This window comes from Anomaloglossus baeobatrachus, chromosome 4, assembly GCF_048569485.1.
Source record: "Anomaloglossus baeobatrachus isolate aAnoBae1 chromosome 4, aAnoBae1.hap1, whole genome shotgun sequence".
NCBI classification, from domain to species: Eukaryota; Metazoa; Chordata; class Amphibia; order Anura; family Aromobatidae; genus Anomaloglossus; species Anomaloglossus baeobatrachus.
In genome coordinates this window covers 373595566-373613184 of record NC_134356.1, presented here as the reverse complement: position 1 = coordinate 373613184, position 17619 = coordinate 373595566, and the positions used below count along the sequence as shown (strand labels likewise).

The 17619-nt window shown below is 48.1% G+C and overlaps 1 protein-coding gene across 1 annotated transcript in view; it reads left to right on the top strand.

The window, feature by feature from the left end:
• Positions 1-17619, top strand: part of PSMC2 (proteasome 26S subunit, ATPase 2) — a 113043-nt gene that overhangs the window by 51031 nt on the left and 44393 nt on the right. Inside the window, exons 8-10 of the mRNA XM_075345186.1 lie at positions 5341-5505; positions 5626-5713; positions 8688-8890. Coding sequence (XP_075201301.1) covers positions 5341-5505; positions 5626-5713; positions 8688-8890 — 456 coding nt within the window. The remainder of the gene's footprint in view (positions 1-5340; positions 5506-5625; positions 5714-8687; positions 8891-17619) is intronic.

Sequence of the window (17619 nt, the reverse complement as noted above, 5' to 3'; positions counted from 1 at the left end):
CACTTGGATTAGTCTGCATACCTTTTCGAAGCACTACCAAGTGCATGCTCATGCTTCGGCAGATGCGAGCTTGGGCAGACGCATCCTTCAGGCGGCTGTCGCCCATTTGTGAAGTTAGGTTTCGCCTACTTCTCAGTTTTTCTGTTTATTCCCACCCATGGACTGCTTTGGAACGTCCCATGGTCTGGGTCTCCCATAAGGAACGATGAAGAAAAAGAGAATTTTGTTACTTACCGTAAATTCTTTTTCTTATAGTTCTGACATGGGAGACCCAGCACCCTCCCTGTTGCCTGTTGGCAGGTTTCTTGTTCCGTGTGTTTTCACCGGCTGTTGTTGTTGTAGACAGAGGTTCCGGTTGTTCCGGGTTTTGCTCTGTCTCTACTTGTGGGTGGATGTCCTCCTTCAGCTTTTGCACTAAACTGGCTAGGACTGGCTACCAGGGGGTGTATATGCTAGGAGGGAGGAGCTACACTTTTAGTGTAGTACTTTGTGTGTCCTCCGGAGGCAGAAGCTATACACCCATGGTCTGGGTCTCCCATGTCGGAACTATAAGAAAAAGAATTTACGGTAAGTAACAAAATTCTCTTTTTTTCCTTTTAAAGTGGTGGTCTGAAACGAACATCTATTTTAAACCTAAATGTGTGTGTACACACACACACACACACACACGTCTTAGTTTGCAAAACTCCCCTGAGGAAACTTGTAATACCTTCCATTCAAGGTGGCCATAAAATAACAATAATAGTGGACAGAATTGGCTGAAAATTAGTATGTATGCTATTCAAGGCATGGGGAACATAAGGTATCTTAAGGCATTTTATATAATATATATATATATATATATATATATATATATATATATATATATATATATATATATATATATATATATATATATATATATATATATATACCAAAACTCCCCACTAGGTGAAAAAGTGACGCTGTACAGTGAGCGCGCACCTTACAACTCAGTCTGCATGATGCCTGTCTCTTTGCCGGATCGTGCGCTGTTAGTGCGGTTGTTTTATTAGAATGCTAGGAATGCTATATCTGCACTGAGATCCTTTCGTCATTTGAAAAACTTTCACACACGTAGAAGTCCAATGGCTGTCAGTTTGCTGAGACAGGTGATGACATGTTTTGAGGCAACAGGGTTTCTGAGTGTTCAGCCAGGGCGCGGGCGATGATCGGTAAGCAGAGAGGTTGTGGAGGACATTGCCACTGCCATCATCGAAGATTGCTCGAACAACCCTGCCGGGAACAGCAGTGCACCCAGTGTTTCCAGGCAATTGGGGCTCCTGTACTGCACAGTGTGGAAAGTTCTCTGAAAGGTCTTGTGGGCATACCCGTACAAAATTAGCCATCATCAACAACTTCTTCCTTGTGACAATGATACCCGCATGACATTTTGCATTCATGTTTCTAGTGAGAGTGGAAGTGGATGGCAATTGGGCATGGAATGTTTTTTGGTGCGACGAAGCACATTTTTACCTGAATGGAACGGTGAACACACAAAACTGTCGCATATGGGCTATCAAAAATCTGCAGCCGGTCAAGGGGCTTCCGCTGCATTTGCCAAAGATAAGTTTGTTGTGGCTTCACCTCATCATTCATCCTCGGACTGTTCTATTATGAAGAAATGAGGCCAACTGGGGTTTCTACCTGTTCCGTGACAGAAGCAAGATACCAGACAATGCTGGAAACCGTGGTCATTTCGCTACAGTGGCAGTGTCTTCAGACGACCACCTTCATGCATCATGGAGCACCTCCTCACACGCAAATGGTGTGAAGAACGTTCTGCGTGCACATTTTCCCGATGACACATTTTCCCTAACACATAACCACCGCTTTCGCCCGATCTCAATGCTTTTGATTTCTGGTTGTGGGGACACTTGAAAGAGTGTGTTTATTGGAGAAATGTCGACACCCTGGCTGACCTCAAAGGTCGCATCATTTTGGAAGTGCGCAGCATCCCACCAGACATGTTGCACACAAGCGTCAAGCATGTTCTGCATAGGATGAACATAATCACCATGCATGATGGCGGCCATATTGAACAGCTATGCTACTCTGTGGAACAATTGTGACATCTCCAATTATCGGCACACAGTTTTTGGGCCGCTCGATCATTGTACTGCGCCACTTTTTCACCTGGTGGGGAGTTTAGGTATAATTTTTTTTTAAGATATATTCCGTTTCCCCATGCCTTGAATAGCATACATACCAATTTTCAGCCAATCCTGTCCACTGGGTCCGTCTGCACACGGCTCCAAACACCTTACGTTATTTTATGGCCACCTTGTAAAAAATATAGGCAGCACGTCCAAAATAGTGAAAAAGTAAGGCTCCTTTATTCAGCAATGCCAGCTACCTTTCATCTTTTTCTATTGAGCAGTGCTTTTCCACTATTTTGTATGTGTTGTCTGCTTTTTTGGATTTGCTTACACACTGAGTCAGTGTGTGCACTACTTAAAAAATTAGGGATATTTTGCTGTCTAGTGAAATTTATGTAAAACGTTCACACTACAGTGATATTTTATCATTAAGAAGCATACAATGGTGATTTTCCTCATCTAAAACAATTTATTGAAACAAAAGCCAACAACAGTGGTGGGTATACTCCCCCAAAAACATCAGTGTCTCAGTGACTTGGCATGAGTCTGAGTATCAGTTACAGCTTGACCACAACATCTCATGCTGTTCACAAGTTGAGTTAATGTCTGCTGAGGCATGGCATCCCACTCTTGAAGGGTGGCCCTCAGGTCATTGAGGTTTTGGGGTACAGAGTTATGAGCACAGATACTTAGCTGATGCCATAGGTTTTCTATAGGACTCTGGTATGGAGAAAGTGCAAGACAGTTCATATGAGGTATCCCAGTCTCCAACAGCCATTCTCTAATGATGCGACCTGAATGAGCTGGAGCATTGTCATCCATAAAAATAAAATTAGGCCTGTGTTGTTCATGCAGAGACACATTGACTGGATAAATGATGTTATTCAAGTAGTAGGGACTTGTCACTGTACCATTCATTAAGTGGAGGGCAGCTCTGTATTGACTAGACACACCTGCCCACACCGTAACACCACCACCACCAAAAGCTTGTCTGATAAACAGTGGCTGATGCATAGCGCTCTCATTGATGTCTTCAACATCGTTGGCAGCCATCATTTGTGCTCAGCATGAATAGACTTTCATCAGTGAACATTACTAAGGCCAACTGATCATTCATCCAGCGTAGATTACGACTGTACCTGGTGGTGGTCAGGTACTCTTGCAGGTCATCTAGCACACAGACTTCGCTTATATAAACTGTTTCAAATGGTATGACATGACACTTGGGTGCTTCTCATTTCCATATGAAATGTGCTTGCAGTTGTGTGGCATTCGTCATCCGGTTCTGAAGGGCATTGTTCACGAGGACATTGTTCACAATGAAGTGGTCATCAGCGTGGGATGTGGAAAAAGGACGTTCACTTCTATGCCTCTCTGTGACTCTTCGAGACTGTAACCTGCTGATGACACTCTGTGACACTCCAACCTCAGTGGCCATTTCCGTTTGAGAACATCCTGCTTGTTAGCAAAAACTAAGAGACCACTGCAAAATTGTCAGTTTTTTCAGATTTTTCTCTTTATAGGTATATTTTTGAGTAAAATGTATATTTATTTTTTTTTTTTTTATTCTATAAACTACTGACATGTCTGAATTTCCAAGCAATAAATTTTGCATTTATTTTCTGAAAAAAATGCATTGCTTTCAGACCTCAAAGAATGCAAAGAAAACAAGTTCATAACAATTTAGAAACAACAATACTAATAATGTTTTAACTCGGGAAGAGTTCAGAAATCAATATTTTGTGGAATAACCATGATTTTTAATCGCAGCTTTCATACGTCTTGGCGTCCTTATGCCACTCATGGTGCAAAAATGTAAGCAGTTCTTTGTTTTAAGGCTGATGAGGGGCAATTACCCCGAAACAGCTGTCTGTGGATGGATACCTGGTCTTGGTATTTCCCTTGTCATATCTTAAGCTTGTCAAAAAGTTGGATGTTGACTAAAAGAGCCACTTAATATGGTGGTTATGGTGGTCTCCTAAAAAGAGCCACCCCTTGGCTGGGTCCTTCCCGGAGGGATATCTGGCTGGTTTCTGTGTTGAGACTCCTAACAGAGGCTCCACTGACTTTTTTGATTTGTCTTAAGGCTTGTGACTATCCATCTTCTTCTTGATTACATTCCAGAGGTTTTCAATGGGGTTCAGGTCTGAAGATTGGGCTGGCCATGACAGGGTTTTGATGTGGTGGTCCTTCATGCACACATTGATTGACCTAGCTGTATTGCATCGCGCATTGTCCTGCTGGAAAAAACAGTCCCCAGAGTTGGGGAACATTGCCTGCGCAGAAGGAAGCAACTGATTTTTCAGGATAACCTTGTATGCGGCTTGATTCATACATCCTTCGCAAAGTTTAATCTGCCCAATTCCAGCCTTGCTGAAGCATCCCCAGATCATCACCAATCCTCCACCAATTTTCAGCGGGTGCAAGACACTGTGGCTTGTATGCCTCTCCTGGTCTCAGTCTAACCATTAGACGACCAGGTGTTGGGCAAAGCTGAAAATTAGACTCTTCAGAGAAGATTACCTTACTCTAGAAATTGGGCAGATTAAACTTTGCGAAGAACGTATGAATCAAGCCGCATACAAGCTTATCCTGGAAAAATAGTTGCTTTTAAAGTCTGAAAGCAATTTCTCATTTTCAGAAAATAAATGTATTGCTTGGAACTTCTGAGACGTTGTCAGTAGTTTACAGAATAAAAAAAATTTACATTTTACTCAAATATACCTATAAAGAGAAATCAGAAAAACTGAAAATTTTGCAGTGGTCTCTTAATTTTTGCCAGAGCTGTATTTGCTGCAGAATTTTTAGAGACGTCTCATTACTTGGCGTCCAACCTCCTGTACCGCTACCACTGCTTTAGTCATATATTTGATTACATGCAGAAAGCTTCCAGTCACTCTCTACTTAAGAACAGTCAGGCTAACCTTCATAATTACTGCAGACCGCAGCAACTTTTCTCACACTGAAATGACAGCGACTTGCAAATTTAATTTCCAATTGTTTTAAATGAAGCAAGGACGTCGATAGTCATGGAAACATATATAGGTCCCTCAGCTTCTTCATTCAGCGATGCTCTGCATTGAGTAACTAACACCCCCATCCTTTACTTAGTCCTGGTTACATAAGATTTGGGACTTATTTCGTGCACCTTTCCTGTGTTTAAATTATCTGGATTTTCAAGTTCTAGACATGTTCTTAATTCACTGTACATCTGTTTCCGCAGCCAGAACGATTTGTTAATCTGGGTATTGAACCCCCAAAAGGAGTGCTTCTGTTTGGTCCTCCTGGAACAGGAAAAACTCTCTGCGCACGTGCAGTTGCTAACAGAACAGATGCCTGCTTCATCAGAGTTATTGGCTCAGAACTGGTCCAGAAATACGTTGGAGAAGTTAGTTGCTGTTTTTTTTTGTTTTCCTTTTCTTTCTTTGCCACAATTGGATACTATATGAAGCAAGTTTGATAAAGACAATGTATGTCAGTCTGCTGCACTCTTTTTGTTTCTTCATAGGGTGCTCGAATGGTTCGTGAATTGTTTGAGATGGCCAGGACAAAGAAAGCCTGTCTTATTTTCTTTGATGAAATTGATGCTATTGGTGGTATGTATTCCTAGTAATCTAAGCATTGCAACATAACATTTGAAATATGCTTTCTTCCAACTGCACTCTGGGAAGTATTGTCTTTCTCTATCGCTTCATTGGATGCACTGGAAACAATGGTGTATGCTGCTGCCACTAGACAGTAAAAAGGATAGCTCCTCAGTAGGATGCACCCACCAACCGGAGCCAAGCTGACAACTTTTAGTTTAGTGTCTATAGGAGGCAGACAAGGGGCAGCTTCAGACCCATTTCTACCTACAATTTTGTTGCTTTGTTTTTATTAATATTTTTCCTTTTTCTTTCAGATTTTGCTTTTGAGGGAAACTGAGTGTAATCGCTTACTCAGTTATCCAACGTAGAGTCCAAGGGAACCGTGTGCAACCAGTCACACAGTACCCTCTCTGGTTTGCATGGACAGATATTAAGACATAAAGAGCGTTTAGGGACCCCGTCCATACTATCCTGCTCCGGCTCCCTTCTCGGCCTTAGCTAAAAATTAGGCTCCGGCTTCCCCGTGACATCTCACTCTATTGGCCCATGCCCCCTTCACAACTCTTATTGCGCAGGTTTTCTCTGCATGCTTTCTTGGGCCTGCCCCCTAAGTATTCAGCAAGGTATCAGTAGCACTGTATCCCTTGTTGCCTCCTCCCTCTCCCATAGCCTTTATTTTTCCTTTTTTACGGCCGCATCTGCACCCCCCTGGTTTTTCCTGGTGGCTATGTTTCTAAATCTAATCCCCAATTTCGCTGGGCCTACTCCTCTGGCTTCACTACATGCGGGGGTTTCTCTTGCGCAACGTCTCCCATCACTTTCAGCCTAACAGGCTGCTTGTGTTATTCAATCGTGCAGGAACTCTGCACGCTTTTTCCAGCATCGCCGCCGTCTCCTCCTTTTTTTTTTTTTTTTTTTTTTTTTTTTTTTATATTCTCGACACCTTTTTTTTGCATGCTGGAACTTTCATTAACCCTTTAAACTTCGTGGCTCCCATATTTCTCACAGTCCCATACCATGAGTCCACAGAATCTCTTATCTTCAGCGGATGCTCATCGTCTTCCTACATATCTTAGCCTCACGAGTTACTTAATGGGGTAGGATTTCTTAGGGTAAGTGCGCACGTTGCGTTCTGGCATGACAAAAAAAAAAACGCAGCGTTTTGTCACTACATGTGCATTTCAAAACTCATCCAAAACGCTGTGTTTTGGATGCGTTTTGAGTGCATTCTGAATTCACAATTGATGCGTTCTGGATGCTTGCCCATAGACAGAGAGGAAAAAGCATCCAAAACGCACAAAATAAGTGACGTTGCTTTTTAGAATGCATCGATTTTGTCAAAAATTTGGGATCCAAAACGCTGCGTTTCAAAACGTAACGTGTGAATGGAATTTGCTTAATTCTCATAACTTGCTGGGGATGCAGAACGCATGAGTTTATGTTGCAGTTTAAACCGCTGCGTAAATGCATGTCAAAATGCAACATGCGCACAGACCCTTACTTGGGGGCAGCTCATCTCTCGCCACCAAAATCCCCCAGGAGCCCATCTCCACACTCCACCACTGCATTTAATGTGATTGTGCTCCATTTTTTGCCCCGCTGGAAGGTCGATGCACATCAGTTGGTCAGGGCCTCATTCCATGGGCCTCCCTAGATATCCTTCACTCCGGCTTCCCCGCTCACTCACCCCTGGCTTAGGAGCGCTTGCGGACGATTCAATCCATCACAAACTGCATCTTGGTTCAGACCTGTGCCTGATCCAACCATAGTGTCCAGACCTCTATCGCAAGTAACATCTTTGACAACAACCGCCTGATCCTCTGTTCACTATCCACAGTCAGGCCTGTTTCACACGTCAGTGTTTCATCAGTGTGTCATCAGTTTTGGATGCCAAAACGAGAAGCGTCTCCAAAACATGGAGAGAAGAACTATAATTGAAAGACTGACGCCTGTTCTAAGTTAGTTCCACTCCTGGTTTTGGCATACAAACACCTATGCAAACCTATACCAAATGCTGATGCAAAATACTGACATGTGAAAGAGGCCTCAGTCAAACCCATCATCTACCATGAACCACATAGCTGATTGCTGCACAATCCAAGTGGCATTGAGCAATGTCATTACCTCAGTTCCCAAGTTAGTTGTCCGCACATTCCTCCTTTTTTGCATAAGCTAATCTCAGCAGGTCCTTCACAAGTCACAGATGTGGTGTGGGAGATTCTGTGCTTTATCCAGTTTCTGAACATCATATTGGGTCCTCTCATCCATTAAGAGCAGGCAGGAAGTGGTGTGTACAACGTTTCTCCATAAATGCTTTCCAAAGTCTTCACTTAGAAAAATTGAGGTTTTCTACGTTACTAGTAGCTCAAAGATGCTAGAAAAGCAAAAATTCTGTAAAATCCACTCTGTCAAAGCAATTGTATATTATGACAACCAACGAATGCTCATTACAACAGAGCCAAGTCCCTGAAAGGGTCATCTGTAATGATGATCTGTTTAAGGATGGGACAGCAGTGACTGCAGCTCTGACAACTGATGTCTCATTTGAGAGACCCCACTGCATGCTGGGAGACTCAAACAAACCATTGCATTTAAGCAAAAAAAAAAAAAAAGTTAGCCATTCCACACAAAATAGTTAATAAATATCTGCTATAAGGGCATAAAATTTAAGAAGAAATTGAAAATTTAGGAAAACAAAATTAGCAATTTTCACCTCCAATATTTTCATAAATAAACGAAAATCTTATTGATCTAAAGTTGCAACTGAAGTAGAAAGTCTTGGACTTACTGAGATTGGAAAAAGCATCCCAGCGTTATTACCCCATAAAGTCACACGTCAGAATTGAAAAACGGGGCTCTGTCAGGAAGCTCAAAATGGACTTCGGTGGTAAGGGATTATATTTCATGTAATTCCAATCCGTGGTTTGCTCACTTGGCAACATTTAGAAAATTCCAGACCTTGATGATTTCCTGTTTTTGGTAGGTGCTCGCTTTGATGATGGAGCAGGGGGTGATAATGAAGTCCAGAGAACTATGCTGGAACTCATCAATCAGTTGGATGGATTTGATCCAAGAGGAAACATTAAAGTATTAATGGCCACCAACAGACCAGATACACTGGACCCTGCCCTCATGCGGCCTGGAAGGTTGGACAGAAAGATTGAATTCAGTTTACCAGATCTTGAGGTAAAGATGTGTATTAATTTCAACAGTATGTCATACTTTTCCAAATATGTATACAGCTTTTGAGATATATATATTTAGATATATTACACACACATGCACGCACATATTTATTTATTTTTTTTAAATGTCTGTATTTTCACAAAATCACTTGTCATCCGGTTTTTCTTCGTCGCTCCATTGGGAGACCCAGACGATTGGTGTATAGCTACTGCCTCCGGAGGCCACACAAAGTATTACACTAAAAAGTGTAAGGCCCCTCCCCTTCTGGCTATACACCCCCAGTGGGATCACTGGCTCACCAGTTTTCTGCTTTGTGCGAAGGAGGTCAGACATCCACGCATAGCTCCACTGTTTTTAGTCAGCAGCAGCTGCTGACTATGTCGGTTGGAAGAAAAGTGGGCCCATATGGGGCCCCCAGCATGCTCCCTTCTCACCCCACTTTTGTCGGGTGTTTGTTAAGGTTGAGGTACCCATTGCGGGTACGGAGGCTGGAGCCCACATGCTGTTTTCCTTCCCCATCCCCCCTCAGGGCTCTGGGTGAAGTGGGATCTTACCGGTCTCCAGGCACTGAGACCGGGCTCCATCCACAGACCCGGAGAACCTGCTGGATATGGAGCTGGGTATCGTCAGGGACAGGGCCCTGCTACATTAAGGTACTCTGTGTCCCCGTACACATCGCGCACACACACACCAGCATTGCTGGGAGTGTTAGTGCGCCGGGGACAACAGCGCGGAGCGCTTGTGCTATTATTCACTGCAGCTTAGCTGAGTGAATTTATGTGTTAGAAACTGCCGCGCCGGCCGCTGCGGGGTGTTTTTTCACTGTGGCGCGGCTGGGATTTGTGGTGCGCCGGGGACTTCCGCGCTGGCCGTGCACGCGGACGGCCGCGCTTATTACTCGAGTCCCCGGCTTTGCGGCCTAGTTTTCGCTTCGTTCCCGCCCCCAGCCCTGCCAGTCAGGGGAGGGGCGGGACGCTGTACAGACAGTCAGCGCCGAGAGCTGGAGTCTGCTTTGCATTCTCCAGCCCCCTTCACTGGACACAGTGGGACGCCGGTTTCCCGCTCTTGTCTGGGGCACGCCCACGGCCCGCCCCTCTTCACAAGACGCCGGCGGCCATTCCTGCACGCAGTCTGGGCTGGAGAAGGGAGACAAGCTCTGGGCAACCAGTCACAGGATTCGGGCGACCACACACCCGCTTTTGTGCGGGCGGTAAGCGGCACCTGAAGTGCTGACCCCACTAATGCCATTTGTACTTTATGCCTAGATGGCTAGCCTACAGCAGCAAAAAGCAAGGGTGCTAGGGCACAGGCTTTCTAGGCTGCTCGTATTGCATGTGCTGAAGTGTTCATTTGTACTTCATGCTGGTATGCTATACACTGCACAGTACGGTCGCTATTCTTGGCCATATACTCCTAGATGGCTAGACAACTGCAGCAAAAAAGCAAGGGTGCTAAGGCACAGGCTTTCTATGCTGCTTGTACTGCATGTGCTGAAGTGTTCATTTGTACTTTCTGCTTGTATGCTATACATCGCATTGTACGGTCGCTATTCTTGGATATACTTCTAGACAGCAGCAAAAAAGCAAGGGTGCCGTGGCACAGGCTTTCTATGCTGCTTGTACTGCACGTGATACTGTTCCACACGGCAGGTTCCACTGTTCCCATTGTGTGCAATGCTCCCCTGTAGCACTTGGTCAGCCGGGGTCTCTGCTAGAGGTGGCCAAAGGAACCACCTGTGAACCCTGTCCAGGGACAGGGACGGAGTTGCAGTTTTGGCTGATAGATTGTCTGTGACTGTGACTAACATCTTAGAGACTGTGCAGTCCAGACGGACCATGGGCAATGTTGATACAATGCTCCCTGGCCACCCTCATTTGGAACAAATCAGTGCTCCGGGGGGGTCCTATGCATCCCAGGGCGCAGGCTCTGACAACAGTCCCAGACAGCCTAAGCGAGCTCGCTGGGAGCGGCACTCGGCTTCATCACATGGTGAGGCAGACGTAGCGGATCAGGACTCTGATCCTGAGACCGCTCTCAATCCGGATACACCGGATGGTGACGCCATAGTGAATGATCTTCTAGCGTCCATCAATGGAATGTTGGATATTTCTCCCTCAGCGCCTCCGGTGGAGGAGTCAGCTTCGCAGCAGGAGAAATTCTTTTTTCAGTATCTCAAGCGTATATTGAGTACTTTTCCGGCCGCTCTGACTTCAGAGAAGCAATCCGGAAACACCACGCTTATCCAGACAAGCGTTTCTCCACACGTCTTTAGGATACACGTTATCCCTTTCCCCCTGACGTGGTCAAGCGCTGGACCCAGTGTCCAAAGGTGGATCCCCCAATCTCCAGGCTTGCGGCTAGATCCATAGTTGCAGTGGAAGATGGGACTTCACTTAAAGATGCTATTGACAGACAGATGGTCCTCTGGTTGAATTCTGTCTATGAAGCTATCGGCGTGTCGGTTGCTCCGGCATTCGCAGCCGTACGGGCATTCCAAGCTATTTCAGCTGGTCTTGCGCACGTGGACACTGTCACATGTACATCTGTGCCGCAGATGGCGTCCTTAACCTCGCAATGTCTGCATTGCGACTTGCGCTATTAATGCTGTCCTGCACTCTACGAGCCGTACGTCAGTGGCGTCCGCCAACTCCGTGGTTTGTACGCAGAGCCTTGTGGTTGAGGGAATGGAAAGCAGATTCTGCTTCCAAAAAAGTGCTTAACCAGTTTGCCATTATCTGGGGACAGACTGTTTAGTGAGCGATGGATGAAATCCTTAAACAGTCCAAGGATAAGGACTCTTCCTTACACCAACCCAGATCAAACAGCACCACAACAGAGGAAGGGACAGTCGAGGTTTCGGTCCTTCCCAGGCTCGGGCAGGTCCCAATTGTCCTCGTCCAAAAGGACTCAAAAGGCTCAGAGAGGCGCAGATTCCTGGCGGGCTCAATCACGTTCAGCCCTCTCTCTCCGCATCCGCGGTAGGTGGCAGACTCTCCCGCTTGGCGACATTTAGCTGCCACAGGTCAAAGACCGGTGGGTGAGAGACATTTTGTCTCACGTGTACAGGATAGAGTTCTGTTCTCGTCCTCCGACTAGATCTTCAGAACTTCATCACCTCCCGGCCGAGCCGATGCTCTTCTGCAGGCAGAAGGAGTGGTAATCCCTGTTCCTCCTCAGGAACAAGATACGGTTTTTACTTCAATCTGGTTGTGGTACCAAAAGACGACGGCTTTTCCGTTCCGTTTTGGACCTAAAACTGCTCAACAAGCACGTGAAAACCAGGCGGTTCCAGAGGGAATCCCCCCGCTCCGCCATTGCCTCAATGTCTCAAGGAGGTTTCCTACCGTCAATAGACATCAGGATGCTTATCTCCACGTGCCGATTGCTCCAGAGCACCGGTGTTGCCTATGATTCGTTCTTGAAGACGAGCATCTTCAGTTCGTAGCCCTGCCCTTCGGTCTGGTGACAGCCCCACGGCTTTTCACCAAGTTTATGGCAGCAGTGGGAGCACTCCTGCACTCTCAGGGTCACTCTGTGATCCCTTACTTGGACGATCTACTCGTCAAGGCACCCTCTCAAGAGGCATGCCAACACAGCCTGAACGTGGCGCTGGAGACTCTCCAGAGTTTCGGGTGGTTCATAAACTTTTTAAAGTTAAATCTGACCGACCCAATCGCTGACATATCTTGGCATGGAGCTTCACACTCTCTCAGCGATAGTGCAGCTCCCGCTGGTCATACGGCGTTCACTACAGACGGGGGTGCAGTCTCTCACTCAAAGCCAGTCACACCCCTTAAGACGCCTCATGCAGAGGCAGTCCCTTTCGCGCAGTTTTCATCTGCGTCCACTTCTATAGGACATTCTTCGTCAATGGGAGGGGAAGTCGACGTCCCTAGACAGGAACGTACCCCTTTCTCAGGCGGGCAAGGACTCTCTTCAGAGGAGTCCACCCTTCAGATCTCTGGAAACCTGGGCAGGGTATCTTGCCCTGCAAGCCTTCCAGCAGAGGCTGGAAGGCAAACAGATCCGAATTCAGTCGGACAACTTCGCAGCGGTGGCATACATCAACCACCACCAAGGCGGAACACGCAGTCGGCAAGCCTCCCAGGAAGTCCGGCGATTCTGATGTGGGTGTAAGACAGAGCATACACCATATCCGCAGTTCACATCCCGGGCGTAGAAAACTGGGAAGCAGACTTCCTCAGTCGCCAGGGCATGGACGCAGGGGAATGGTCTCGGCACCCGGACGGGTGTCAAGAAATCTGTAGCCGCTGGGGGAAGCCGGACGTCGACCTAATGGCGTCTCGGCACAACCACAAGGGCCCGATTTTCATGGCACGGTCTCACGATCAAAGAGCTCTGGCGGCAGACGCCTTAGTTCAGGATTGGTCGCAGGTCCAGCTACCCTATGTGTTTCCCCCTCTGGCACTGTTGCCAGAGGGCTACGCAAGATCAGCTCCGATTGCCGCCGCGCCATCCTCGTCGCCCCAGACTGGCCGAGGAGGTCGTGGTACCCGCATCTGTGGCATCTCACGGTCGGCCAACCGTGGGCACTACCAGACCGGCCAGACTTTCTGTCTCAAGGGCCGTTTTTTCCATCTGAATTGTACGGCTCTGAACTTAACTGTGTGGCCATTGAGTCCTGGATCTTAGCGTCTTCAGGATTATCTCAAGACGTCATTGCCACCATGAGACGGGCTAGGAAGCCGACGTCTGCCAAGATCTACCACAAGACGTGGAAGATTTTCTTATCTTAGCGCTCTGCTCAGGGAGTGTCTCCCTGGACATTTGCATTGCCTACTTTTCCTTCCTTCCTGCAATCTGGTTTGGGAAAAGTTTTGTCGCTCGGCTCCCTTAACGGACGAGTCCCAGCGCTGTCTGTATTCTTTCAGAAGCGCATAGTACGACTTCCTCAGGTACGCACGTTCCTGCAGGGGGTTGGTCACATTGTCCCTCCGTACAAGAGGCCGTTAGACCCATGGGATCTGCACAGGGTACTAATTGCTCTCCAGGAGCCGCCCTTTGAGCCTCTGAGGGATGTTTTTCACTTTCTCGACTGTCACAGAAAGTGGCCTTTTTTGGTAACGGTCACGTCTCTTCAGAGAGTGTCCGAGCTAGCAGCGCGGTCATCCAAAGCTCTTTTCCTGGTGTTTCACCAAGACAAGGTAGTGCTGCGCCTGATTCCGGGGTTTCTCCCTAAGGTGGTATCCCCCTTTCATCTCAGTCAGGATATCTCCTTACCTTCCTTTTGTCCTCATCCAGTTCATCGATATGAATTGGATTTGCATTTGTTGGATCTGATGAGAGCGCTCAGAATCTACTTTTCCCGCACGGCGCCCCTGCGCCGCTCGGATGCACTCTTTATACTTGTCGCTGGTCAGCGCAAAGGGTCGCAGGTTTCCAAAGCCACCCTGGCTCGATGGATCAAGGAACCAATTCTTGAAGCCTACCGTTCGGCTGGGCTTCCGGTTCCATCAGGGCTGAAGGCCCATTCTACCAGAGCCGTGGGTGCGTCCTGGGCATTACGACACCAGGCTACGGCTCAACAGGTGTGCCAGGCAGCTACCTGGTCGAGTCTGCACACTTTCACCAAACATTATCAGGTGCATACCTATGCTTCGGCGGACACCAGCCTAGGTAGAAGAGTCCTGCAGGCGGCAGTTGCCTCCCCGTAGGGGAGGGCTGTCTTTGCAGCTCTAACATGAGGTATTTCTTTACCCACCCAGGGACAGCTTTTGGACGTCCCAATCGTCTGGGTCTCCCAATGGAGCGACGAAGAAGAAGGGAATTTTGTTACTTACCGTAAATTCCTTTTCTTCTAGCTCCTATTGGGAGACCCAGCACCCGCCCTGTTGTCCTTCGGGATTTTTGGTTGTTTTTCGGGTACACATGTTGTTCATGTTGAATGGTTTTCAGTTCTCCGATGTTACTTCGGAGTGAATTTGTTTAAACCAGTTATTGGCTTTCCTCCTTCTTGCTTTTGCACTAAAACTGGTGAGCCAGTGATCCCACTGGGGGTGTATAGCCAGAAGGGGAGGGGCCTTACACTTTTTAGTGTAATACTTTGTGTGGCCTCCGGAGGCAGTAGCTATACACCAATCGTCTGGGTCTCCCAATAGGAGCTAGAAGAAAAGGAATTTACGGTAAGTAACAAAATTCCCTTCTTCTTTGTCGCTCCATTGGGAGACCCAGACAATTGGGTGTATAGCTTCTGCCTCCGGAGGCCACACAAAGTATTACACTTTAAAAAAGTGTAACCCCTCCCCTCTGCCTATACACCCTCCCGTGCATCACGGGCCCATCAGTTTTTTGCTTTGTGTTGAAGGAGGCACACATGCACGCAAGCTCCACATTTTAGTCAGCAGCAGCTGCTGACTTTATCGGATGGAAGAAAAGAGGGCTCCTAACAGGGCTCCCGGCATGCTCCCTTCCCTACACCACTCTGGTCGGCGGTGCTGTTAAGGTTGAGGTACCCATTGCGGGTACAAAGGCTGGAGCCACATGCCGTTATCCTTCCCCATCCCTTAGGGGCTCTGGGAGAAGTGGGATCCTAACCGGTCACCATGCACTGGGACCGGGCTCCCTCCGCAGCCCCTGGGGGAATCTGACGGACAGGAGATCGGGTATCGTCAGGGGACGTCAGCGGTGAAGGCCCTGCTACTCTGAGGTACTCTGTGTCCCCTTGGGGACGGCGCATAGAGCGCCTGTGTAACAGAAGCTGCAGCGGCTGCTGTGTGTTTTTGACACCTCCAGCTCCACCGCTGGGACTACTGCGCCGACCGCGCCTGTTTGCCGGCCGGGTTACTAACTTTAGTCCCCGGCTTCTGCGGCCTAGTACCGCATACTCCCGCCCCCGGGCCTGCCAGTCAGGGGTAAGGGCGGGACGCTAGACTGGACGTCAGCGGTGAGGGCTGGAGCATACTAGGTATCCTCCTCCCCCCTCACTGAGCACCGTGGGGCACCAGATTCCCGCACTTTCTGAGGCACGCCCACGGCTCCCTCCTCCTTTGAGAACGCTGGCAGCCATTGCTATCTGCACTTCTGCCGGTGGAGAACTTCAGACCGAGCTCCAGCTCTGGGAGGCCCAGGCAGGGAATCTGGTGGACACACAACCGCTGAGGGCGGTCGGTAAGCCGCACCAGTTACCTGGTGCTGGCCCCCCCGGGTGCCGAAGAGTATATATAGATATATCCATATACTGTATACATTGCTCTGTTCGGCCGCATTATTTGCTTTTGGCTATATACCCTCACTGATTGCTCTAAGAGGAGACAACAGCATGTCGTCCGCAAAAAGCAAGGGTGCCAAGGCACAGGCTTATTTTGCAACCTGTACCTCTTGTGCGGCTATGTTACCTGCAGGTTCCACCTACCCTCATTGTGTGCAATGCTCGGCCCCTGTGACACTCACTCAGCCGGAGCCTCAGCCACTGGTGGGACGCTCGGCCCAGGTAGAACCACCGGCTACCACTGTCCAGGTGGCAGGGACAGAGTTTGCAGTGTTGGCTGAGAAACTTTCTGAGTCACTTTCACAATCCATGGCTCAGTCTATGGATAAATGGTCTGCTAAGATACTAGAAGCTTTGCAGTCCAGACCTGTAACACAGGCCTCGGGCACTGTTGATTCATTGCCCCCAGGCCCCCCTCGGTCGGAGCAGCAAAGTGCTCCTGGGGTGACTCCTAGGTCCCACGGTGAGGACTCCGACACGGACCGCAGTCCCAGACCGGCTAAGCGGGCTCGCTGGGAGCTTCCCTCGACTTCTTCACACTGCTCAGGGTCTCAGCATGAGGACTCTCTGGAGGATGAAGCGGAGGTGGCAGATCAGGGCTCTGATCCTGACGCTGATCTCAATCTTGATACACCTGAAGGGGACGCCATAGTAAATGACCTTATAGCGTCCATCAACCAGGTGCTAGAACTTTCTCCCCCAGCTCCACCGATTGAGGAGTCAGCTTCTCAGCAGGAGAAATTCCAATTTAGGTTTCCCAAACGTACATGGAGTGCGTTTTTCGATCACTCCAACTTCAGAGATACAGTCCAGAAACACCGAGCATTTCCGGACAAGCTCTTTACTAAGCGCCTTAATGACACACGTTACCCCTTCCCCACTGACGTAGTTAAGGGTTGGGCTCAGTGTCCCAAAGTGGATCCTCCGGTCTCTAGACTGGCGGCTAGATCCATAGTAGCAGTGGCAGATGGTTCATCGCTCAAGGATGCCACTGACAGGCAAATAGAGCTCCTGATGAAATCCATCTATGAAGCCATAGGCGCGTCTTTTGCTCCGGCATTCGCAGCCGTATGGGCACTCCAAGCTATCTCAGCGTGTCTGTCTGAGATTAGTGCAGTCACACGTGCCTCTACTCCGCAGGTTGTGTCTTTAACCTCTCAGGCGTCGGCTTTTTCGTCCTACGCCATGAATGCCGTCCTGGACTCTGCGGGCCGTACAGCGGTAGCATCCGCCAATTCAGTGGCAGTTCGCAGGGCCATGTGGCTACGCGAATGGAAGGCAGACTCTGCTTCCAAGAAGTTCTTAACCGGTTTGCCATTTTCTGGCGACCGTCTGTTTGGCGAGCAATTGGATGAAATTATTAAACAATCCAAAGGAAAGGACTCGTCATTACCCCAGTCCAAACCAAACAGACCTCAGCAACGGAGGATACAACCGAGGTTTCGGTCCTTTCGGCCCTCAGCCACGTCTCAATTCTCCACGTCCAACAGGCCACAGAAGG